The sequence below is a fragment of the Oratosquilla oratoria genome, chromosome 1 (genome assembly GCF_046742065.1).
Source record: "Oratosquilla oratoria isolate Oo_2021 chromosome 1, ASM4674206v1, whole genome shotgun sequence".
NCBI classification, from domain to species: domain Eukaryota; kingdom Metazoa; phylum Arthropoda; class Malacostraca; order Stomatopoda; family Squillidae; genus Oratosquilla; species Oratosquilla oratoria.
In genome coordinates this window covers 16996274-17006805 of record NC_134777.1, presented here as the reverse complement: position 1 = coordinate 17006805, position 10532 = coordinate 16996274, and the positions used below count along the sequence as shown (strand labels likewise).

Here is a 10532-nt window from a genome sequence, read left to right as displayed (position 1 = left end):
AAACGTCTTGGGTCTTTGTTGTGATCTATAATCTCCGTATTCTGGGTTAGGTCTTCTCTTCTTAACTTTGCTTGATGGACTTCGCTATGATGATTTTTAGGTGCTCCTGAGTTTAGGTGGTATGACAGACGACGCGAGAGCCTCATGGTGGTCATGCCAATATAGGTAGTATGTGCCGTCATCCTACTGTGTCAGGTCCCCTACCGACTTCTTGGATATCCTGACCAACCACAACTCTAGAGGTGTAATTGCTTCGTTAGATGCAGAAAGCCTCTACACGAATATTTCGGTAGATCATACGATCCAATATATAATCAGTAGAGTCTACCACAACGACAGCTACCACAAATGCGACATCCCAGAAGAAGTGATGAAGAAACTATTAGAAAATTGCACTAAAGAAGCCCCATTCACCTGCCCGAGAGGTACCAAATACTGCCAAATAGATGGAGTTGCAATGGGATCTCCTTTGGGAGTCCTTTTTGCTAACTTCTTCATGGGTAGTATCGAAGAAGAGGTCTTCGGTAAAGTACAGAAACCGCAAATATACTGTCGATACATAGACGATATTTTCGTAAAAGCGGAAAATAACGAGCAAATCGTAGCACTACAATAGAAGCCTCAGGTCTTAACTTTACCATCGAAAACAGTGAAAATGGATCTCTCCCTTTCCTTGATGTCCTCGTGGAACAGGGGGAAGGATCTTTTCATACTTCAGTTTACACCAAAGCTAGTAACTCCGGACATTGCCTTAACGGACTGAGTGAATGCCCACAAAAGTATAAGATCTCAACAATTACTGCATATGTACGAAGATCCCTTAGCCATTGTAGCAGCTGGAAAAATCAGAGGCCTCCAGGTCATCAACGTCACTCGGGCTCATCACAGATTTCGCCTAAGACACATGCATAAATGAAGGTAAGAGACGTAATGCACACCGTAGATCTCTACCGTAGACCTCTACCAAGCTAATACGTATTAGCCCGAGTTACTGGACAGTTTTCCGTTCCTTTAAGAATATTGTATAATTTAAATCTTTCTTACATTAGAATTTAAATCCTAAGCTCTGTAGAAATCTATTGTTTCAAGGAAACATTGAATTTGAATTACTTTTATTTCTTACAATTATAGATAACAACCTGGGCCGGTAAGCTCTGAGCCCGAGCGCATCATCAACTCAAGAGATGCCAGTTAGTCTTTTACCCAGCTTACCAAGCTAATTTGTATTAGCCCGAGTTACTGGACAGTTTTCCGTTCCTTTAAAAATATTGTAGAATTGAGATCTTTCATACATTGGAATTTAAATCCTAAGCTCTGTAGAAATCTATTGTTTCAAGGAAACATTGAATTTGAATTACTTTTAAAATCTTACAATTATAGATAACAACAAGGCCTTTGAGCCCGAGCGGCGGAGGCAGGATCCGGAAAAGCTCTGATTGGCCGAGCCTAGAAGCAGCTCGACTATCATTGGGTGACGAGTCAGGCGCGTTATATAGGAGCAATATTTATATTCTGACACAGCCCACCTTGAGTAGACGAATCCCAGACGCTGAACGAAAATATATGAACTGTGGCCAGGCGAAATAAATGGAGCCCGAGCTAACTGGTTGTAATTATATGTTCATTTTAGAAAATCTAATACTCGGGCTAAGCCCGAGTAGCCTGACGGCCGGAGTCGCCACTGAATATATATATATATATATATATATATATATATATATATATATATATATATACAACAATTTTCATGCAGAAGGTTCTCACATAAAGTATAAAAGTCCCTCCCTCTATGACTGCAGGATATTCAACAAGGCATATCGCAGATACAGGATTTCTTTCTTAGCTTTTTGGTTACACAATTCAATAGCCCAATTTGACCCTTGTATGTCACAATCAATGTTTTTCTCATAATTTTTTTTTTTTTTTTATCTCAAAATGGTAATTCTAGTTTAATTTTCCCTTATGCAAAACTATATGCCAATTTCATCTACATACGTTCATACAAGTTATGTCTTTTTGGATATAAGAGGGCTACATAAAAAAACGTAATTTTCTCAGTAATTGCTGGGGTATCAAAAGTCTACCCAAAATCCTTTATTCATCTTTCATTGTCTAGTTCATGACTCTGAGGAGTAATTTAGGAAACGTTCCACGGACAAGGGACCCCCCCCCCCCCGCCAATAGACTGTAGGCCTAGGTAATCTATGTAACGCGCATATTATGGATCTGCACACATTATGAATGTTCCCAAAATGTGTAGCACCAATAATGTTTTAATAATTGGAAGCACAAATAACGAATCCATTTGACATTTACATATTATGAAGATCCGTAAAAGTTTAGGTTCATAAATGTGTGCACATCTAATGGATTCATTATTTGTACGCCCAATTACGAATGTATTATTGGTGCTGCACATTTAACGAATGTTCATAATCTATGCAGATTCATAAAATGTGACACCCTACACAAATGACATGCTTAGGCCTTGGCCAGCAGGTTTGAGAAATAATACATACATCATTTACCAAAGAAATGATCACCACAGACTACAAATAGCAAAAACTGTTTTAATCGAAAAACTCAGACCACCTTTAAATACACAGCAGAATAGATCAATACTTCTCTAAAAAAAAAATAGTAATAGATTAGTCACATCAGTCACGGACATTAGATCAGAAGCCACACTCGATGAGGTCATTCAACTATGAACATATAAGCTCAGATTATTAGCATATTTACTATTTCCACCCAGCTGAAGAAGAGGTAAGAGACCTCGAAATCTGCAGATACTGGTACTCAGATGAATATGGGAAACTTCTGTTCCACATTGAATAATGAGGAAAAAAAAAAGTCTTCCTCAGTTTTAAGTGATCAGCTTAACAGATCGTCAGAGGGAATGGAATGAGTGGGAGTGGTTTCTATGCCTTTGTTTTTTGGCTACCCCCCGTGTAAGGGGGGAAAAGCCTTTGGTATATGTATGTATGTATTATTATTATTGTTGTTGTTGTTATCTTTATTATTACTACTATCATTATTATTAGCATGTATCAAACGAATAATATCTTGTTTCCGGCAGTATGGTACGAGCCGACTGATGTACAGAAGGCTAGCCTGCCATGGCGGAGCTCGAACCCACTTCCTGCTTTCGCTTCACCGAACTTGCAGGAGCTTTCTAATGTCACCACATTCCTAGGACAGGGTGAGTACCAAAACCACCAATATAAAGATACCATAGAATACTAAAAATTAATCAGTATTAATTAATAAATAGATAAATTAACTAATGTAAATATATAAATACACAAACAAATAAATGAACAAATAAATAAATTAATCAATTAATTAATTAATCAAAATAAATAAACATATAGTTAGATCAGTCCTTCGTTTTGTTTCCATTTGAGCTCACGGTGGTGATTTGGTGTAAGTTGGGTTGTTCCATACCTCATCAGACCAGATTCACCTTGTGAACGCAGCTCATTCGATCCCCGCAATATAAAATTTATTCAATTTACCCTGGGTACAAGAAGCGTACTATGCGATATATGTATTACATGGGTGTGGCCAGCAACATCTCTTGGTGTGGTACGTTGTAGCATGGTACAATTATTGTTGTGTGTTTTACTTACGTATTGCTCAGTTGGGAATTGTATGATTTCCCCATTGTATAATTTATATTGTAATTGTGTATAATTATGTTTGGGATATTGTTAGTCTTTAAAATTGTTATTGTGTATTTTGTATTTTTGTACACGAGTCTGTATGGAGAGCCAAGCGAGCTCCTGCATGGTTGGCGCCAAGACAAGGTGTGGCGTCCAGTTGTAATTCCGCCTCCGAAGTATACGCACGCAATTATCAGTTGTAGTGCTTTATCGAATTGTGATTTAATACACCTATTTACATTGTTAATAGGCTTTTATTTATCCACCCTACTACATGTGGTGGCACGCGGTAAAGTAAATTTTTGCTTCTTTTGCCCATTTGTTAACATTTGGACGATTCTCGAGTGATACAAACTTTAGTGAAATTTGGCTGGCCAGCATATTACGTATATGTTTGTGTTTTTTTCTTTCTATCCCTATTTTCTTCCTTTTTTCAGCCAGGAGTTTGCTAGTGACCTTTGAAATTATTTGTAAGATGGTGCTCTTGAACAGTGTATTCTAAGTGTGGGCCATGTGATTTTTTATTCGTCCCATGTGGTCTTCAGCTTAGCATTTCCTGTTTGGATTTGTGGTTTTGTTATTGTCATTTGTACTCATGGAATGTTCGCCTATTATTCCTGCATGTATCAGCTTTAATCTGATGCCTGGATGTGGAAGAATAACTGGACCCGCATAGATTGTGTGAAGGATTCCCGGCTTCCTAGCCACCCATCTGCACGCTCCCTCTTGAAGAGACTGATTACGTTGGATTGCTAACTGACAACCTTGTGACTATATATTCAGTTAGTTTCAGTGATAGTGCATGTAAACCCTTTTATGTCATAGTGTAAAAAAAAAAATTCTTCAAAAATGTATCTGAAGTCTTGTTGCCTATGTCATCAGGCGGCCATATTTCTCTACTTTTTTCCCTCTCTAAGCCATTTTGCTTTCATCTTGTTTGTGTATAGTCACCCCTCGCGGTGCCATTTTCATTAGCTATTCTTGTCTAGAGGATTTGTGTTATTGTCTACATTTTTCCAGATAAGACTACGGTTGCTAGCTCACGTTTTTCTTCGTGGGGCATGTGTTTTTGTAAGAGGTCGCAATAATTACTGAATGTATTTAAAAATATATATTTTTCGCATTATTGTTAATTAGAAGTGGTTTTTAGCTATCATATTATTTAACAATGTCTACTAAGAGTAAGCTGCCATCATTTCTTAGTCCCCAACCTCCATCTCAGAAGATGATTAATACATTTACTCTTTTGCATCAAGATCTTTCTATAGTTAAAATCTCAGCTCAGGATCCACATTATATAGCATCAGAATTCATACAACAATGGAAAGATTATATAGTCAATACTAAGGTCAGTAGTGGGTCTAAGAAAATCTCATTCGTGAGATCTCATCTTGTTCCTAACTCATTGGCAGCTGAAACCATGGCAGCCTCTTGTCTAGACCCCAAAACATTGAACTATAATTATGATACTTTTAGAGCTATTTTCCTCAAAATCTTTTCTGATACCCCTGTAGATGACAAATTTCAATAGTGTTTTCAGTTAGCTGATGTCTTTATGTCCCGATTGGGTACTCTTAACTATATGCGTGCTCAAGCCCAGCCCAACAAGATTGCTGTTGATGCCTTAGAGTCATTGTTTCATTCAGATTGGGTAGATAGAGATGCTATCTTTTTGGATAGGTTCCGCCTTATTTTGGAATTTCTTTTTTATATACTATTATTGGTGCCTTTTGAGACGAAAGCAGTTTTTTCTCAGTTATAGGACGGGCGACTCTTTATTATCTTTTGCAACACGGCTTTCAAGTAAACTAAAGGAAGTGCCTTATGGTTCTTTGTGTATTAGCAATGCACAACATGCCGATGTTCCTAGTTCTCCTCCACCCCCTCAGTCATTAGAACTTACACATAACACTCCTTCGTCTACATTTACACCACCTGTACTTACATGTGCCTATTGTAACAAGTCAGGTCAGTCAAGTGCTTTTTTGCTTTCTCCGTAAGCGTCACGAGCACTTGTCAAAGCAGTCTCCTGTCCGTACGAATTACTCTAATGACTCTTCTAACGTGACACATGACCTTTCTACAGTAACGCTTCAGTATAAACTTAGCTAATGTCATATCCATGGTCAATGTAAACATTCGACTGATCAGTGTTCAAAGATTCTGAAACTTAAGGTAGAGAGCTCTCATTAACTTAGGCAAACTCAGCCCGATTTTCACCAGCGCACATATCACAAACCAAGGGATTGACCAGTAATAGCCGGTCTCAAATCATCCCTTTGGTGGCTCCTGAATCTTCTCAATTACTCGCTTTTCATTTTTTTTTTTTTTTTTACAGAGAACACACCTATCTCAGTCTTGGGTCTGTTCGCATTCCCTTAAGATTTTCCTTTCATGCTACCGTTTTCCATGTTACTTTTGTTGTTTCTGGAATTGCTCTCATGTATGATTGCCTCTTAGGCATTAATGCTCTTACAGCTCATGGCATAGATATATCTCCTAGATGCTGTGTAGTGACTTTTCATCATTCTGTTATTTCTGTAACGGATAGACCAGTTTCCATATGTAGCTCCCCTTCTGTGCAGGATCAGACCATACAGCTGTCTTCAAATGGTTCTAATCATTTTGACTCTCCTATTATTTCTTGTGCTGCTGTTGTTGTAGGCGAGCATTATATTGGACTTTCAAGTTCAGTTCGAGTCCCGGTGCGCATTTCAGGTGCTCCAATTGGTTCTGACGTCTTTTATCAGCCTGACTCTGTTCGAGTTCGTCGTCTAACATTGGAAGGAACTCTCTCCACTATTAGTGAAGATCATGTAACCACAGGTATTGCAACCAACGTCACTGTTGTTCCTATCACCCTCTCCCCTGACAGTCATTTAGGTTCTTTGAAGTAGCTGACGTTGATACTTTCCAGGATTCGCCTCCTATCATAGAAGCGTCGGTAGTACAGTATGCAACGTTTGTAGGTGAGATTGAATTCCCAGAGGTGACGCATCGTCTCACTGACCTGTTAGTGATCCACCGTCAAGCTTTGGCTTTACCTGGTGATCCATTAGGAGTTACGGATCGTGTTGTTCATAGCATTGATCTTCAGCCAGGAGTTCGACCTGTTTACGTACCCTCTTACAGGTTTCCTCACTCTCGTAGGCTTGTATCGCAGTCCTTAGTTGACGACTTGTTACGTGAAGGCGTTGTACTAGAGCAGCGTTTCTCAACCTTTTTACCTTTGCATAACCTTCAAAATAAATTGAATGTCTCGAGGAACCCCTGCGCAAATAAATAAATATACAAATAAATGCATAAATAGATCAATAAATAAATAAATAAATAAATAAATGAATAAATAAAAACATATATACTATATATTTTTCATTTTATTTTCATCGTAATAATAGGTTAGATAGGATGATGTCTATATTACATTAATACAATAAACAAGAATATGTCGTGCGTGTTTAATTATATTCCGTATATGAAATTCAATAAATAATCAAAAGTGCATTAGCTTGTCATACTTGTTCTCGCGGAATCCTTACAGACCTTTTGCGGAACCCTGGTTGAGAAACGCTGTACTAGAGTCTCACTCAGAGTGGAACTCACCGCTCCTCCTGGTGCCTTAGAAAGATAGATCTTTTCACCCTGTCATTGATTATAGGCGAGTTAATGAGGTCATAATTCCAGACCATTGCCCTTTGCCTGTGTTAAGTGATCTTCTCCAGTCCATTGGAACAAGAAATACGGTGTTCACTACCTTAGACTTAAAGGCGGGCTTTTGCCAGATTCTTTTGGAGGAGAAGTCTCGTAAGATCACGACCTTCTCGACTCCAACAGTATATTATGAATGGCTTCGTTGGCCCATGGGGTTACGGAATGCTCCCTTGACATACCAGCGCTTGATTAACTCAATTTCCCATGGCCTAGTGGGGAACGGACTTTTTGTTTAACTGGACAACTTAATCTTGGTCTACAAGGATGTGGAAAGCCACTTCAATAAGTTGTCTACGGTCTTGCAACGTTTTGCTGATGCTGGATTGAGACTCAATCTGCCCAAGTGTTCTTTTTTTTTTAAGTCTAGCATCCAATTCCTAGGTCATGTTGTAGACAAACATGGGATCTACACCACAGATGATAAAGTCAAAGCACTTAGGGACTTCCCTACACCTACAGTAGGTCAATTGAACATGTACGTTCCTTTCTTAGACTGGCAGGATACTATCGTGCATTTATTAGGAATTTTGCTTTAATTGCATCTCCCCTTACTTGTCTTCTCAAGAAGGATACTTCCATCCAGTGGCGTGATATTCATCAGGAGAGTTTTGATTCGTTGAAGCATACTCTTACTGAATCGCATGTATTGGCATTCCCAGATTATAGACTTCCCTTTACTATTTGTACAGATGCTTCTGGTACAGGTATTGGACTCTGTATCTAACAACCTCTGACAGGCAGGCTAGATGTATTTTGGAGAGTCTGACAGATCAAGTACGGTGTAAAAAATCAAGAGACAAAGCCTGGAGTACTTGTAGGGAAAGTATACAGAAAATCTTCGTGGCAGGAATTTTAGTTGTTTTTCCTTAGAAATTATGCTTATCCATAAGTACTTGGATAAAAAAAATAATCATTTGCGTAGAGAGAGAGAGAGACTTCCCTGCATCGTTCCTTAAAACTGCAAGTGGTCGTGAAGGACTCCAAGGGCCCACAACCACTTGTTTAGCCCTAAAATACTTTACTTTTTCAGGACCATTGCCTCCATTGCCGGCAGCTTCAGCCGAATGGAGCGAAGTACACAAAGTGCTGAGATCAGTTCTGGAAGCTTCCACGCCTCTTCTCGAAAATATGCGCGCTCTCATGGTCACTCTTGGCTCCCACGGCTTCCTGGTAAGTTTTTTTTTTTTTTTTTTTTTTTTTTTTTTTTTTTTTATACATAAGATGAAGATCAGTTGAAGGCTCTAGGAGAAAAATAAATTAAAGGACATGCAAAAGAACTCCATCTATGCAATTCCCTCGTATCGCCAACGTCGAAGCTGTCCAAATTAAAATCACGACCTATTTATTGTTTCAGCTGGTAAGACGCGCACAGCAGACTCAAGTCGACTCCCCTTTGTTGACGTCTGTCGACGCTGGAGGCGACGTTGTCGGACTTCACTTCCAAGCCAAGAGGATGGACCACATCGTATCCGTATCAGGGGCGGGTGACTGGTACGTTGGGTATTGGTATTATGTTGGTGACCACTCGGTTACTATGACTGTAATAATCATACATACATACCCATATTATTGTTACTACCACTACTACTACTGTTATTGTTACCATCACCATTTTCATTATGCTTGTAGTTTGGCGGCTGGTTTCATCGCGGGCATGCTGAAGGGGAAGGGCGTGAGCGAGTGCGCCGCCCTGGGAGTCGAAGCTGCAGCGCTCTCCATGGGCGCTTCCCCAGCAGTGCCCGAGGAACTTACCCCTGCGGCCCTACCCTGGGGCGCCAGTCTCCCCTTCACACTAGTGCGGCCAGCTTCGAGCTAGAAGACAATTGGACCCCTTTGTTACAGTGGCTTATCCCTCAGCTCAATAAAGTCAACTCATGTTATATGTTAATGTTGTTTAAATGGGGATTACCGTGCTAAAAGGGATGGCCTCTTCGGAAGCACTGTGACATACTTCATCGGGGTTTGCTGTTTAATTGTAGATCATTCTTGTCCAAGTGGCCGACGGCGTAGACGACTGAATGGATTGAATTGCCTCACTGATCCCTATCAACAAAACAATTTATCTTACTGATTCCTATTAACAAAACAAATTATCTTATTGACCCTTTTTGAAAAAATAATCTATCACACTAATCCATACTGACAAAACAAATTATCTCTCTGATCCCTATAAACAAAACCACTTATCTCACCGATTCCTATTAACAAAAAATATATCACTGACCCCTATAAACTAAGTAAATTCTCTCACTGTACCCTATTGATAGTGTGTGTGTGTATGTATGTATATATATATATATATATATATATATATATATATATATATATATATATATATATATATATATATATATATACATATACACTATATTTGCCATAGTTTTGCATGAAACCCTATAACAATAAATTCACATCAACAGGATGCAAGGACGTCATTCATTGTAGTCATTCAGAGTTTCATTGAAGTCTGTCAATAGATATTGTGTACTTACACAATAAAAAACTCATTTTATTGTGCAAAAATAATAATCAATATTCAAAACACTACTAGTCCCCAACTATTTCGAGTTATGCCTTGGTATTTTTTCAAAGAGAGTATTGGGATGGTTATAATGATCAACACAATAGACATGTATAAGTTCAGTGGTTATTTTTTGCTCTACTGATATATTTACCCTTACAGAAATTTTCAGCTGTTTATAACACAAATCCTTCTAGTAAGTCTAATATTCAACACATCATAATAAAAGTAATTCAAAATGTAGAGCAAAGTGTCAGTTTTCAAAGGCAAAAAAATGTCAAAATAGTAGTACTTTGAATGACATTATTTTGGGAAAGAATCGAGAAAATGGGCTTCAAAGTTTACCTTGACGTTTTTACACTCCAGACATCATTGCAATGGGCGTGATTGGTGACATATGTAAGTAAGTTATTTCATAATTCATTGTTGAAATAAATCAAGGCATCCAAAGTGTTTCTAAAGAGATTGGTAGCCTTTTGTCAGTACAGAGACCGCACCCCTTGGGCTGTCTGGAAACTGTATCTGACGCTGGCATGGGTTTTGTTCTACCAGGGGCAGGTACTGCTCCTAGCTAAAATCCCCAGCACCCTAGAAGTCTCCTGTAGTATACTGGGGCTCAGGATCGTTCAACTGTA

The 10532-nt window shown here is 38.7% G+C and overlaps 1 protein-coding gene across 1 annotated transcript in view; it reads left to right on the top strand.

Moving 5' to 3' along the window:
• Positions 1-9659, top strand: part of LOC143032269 (uncharacterized) — a 77343-nt gene extending 67684 nt beyond the window's left edge. Inside the window, exons 4-7 of the mRNA XM_076196742.1 lie at positions 3080-3202; positions 8407-8546; positions 8731-8867; positions 9006-9659. Coding sequence (XP_076052857.1) covers positions 3080-3202; positions 8407-8546; positions 8731-8867; positions 9006-9192 — 587 coding nt within the window. The 3' untranslated portion in view covers positions 9193-9659. The remainder of the gene's footprint in view (positions 1-3079; positions 3203-8406; positions 8547-8730; positions 8868-9005) is intronic.
• Positions 9660-10532: the final 873 nt, after the last annotated feature.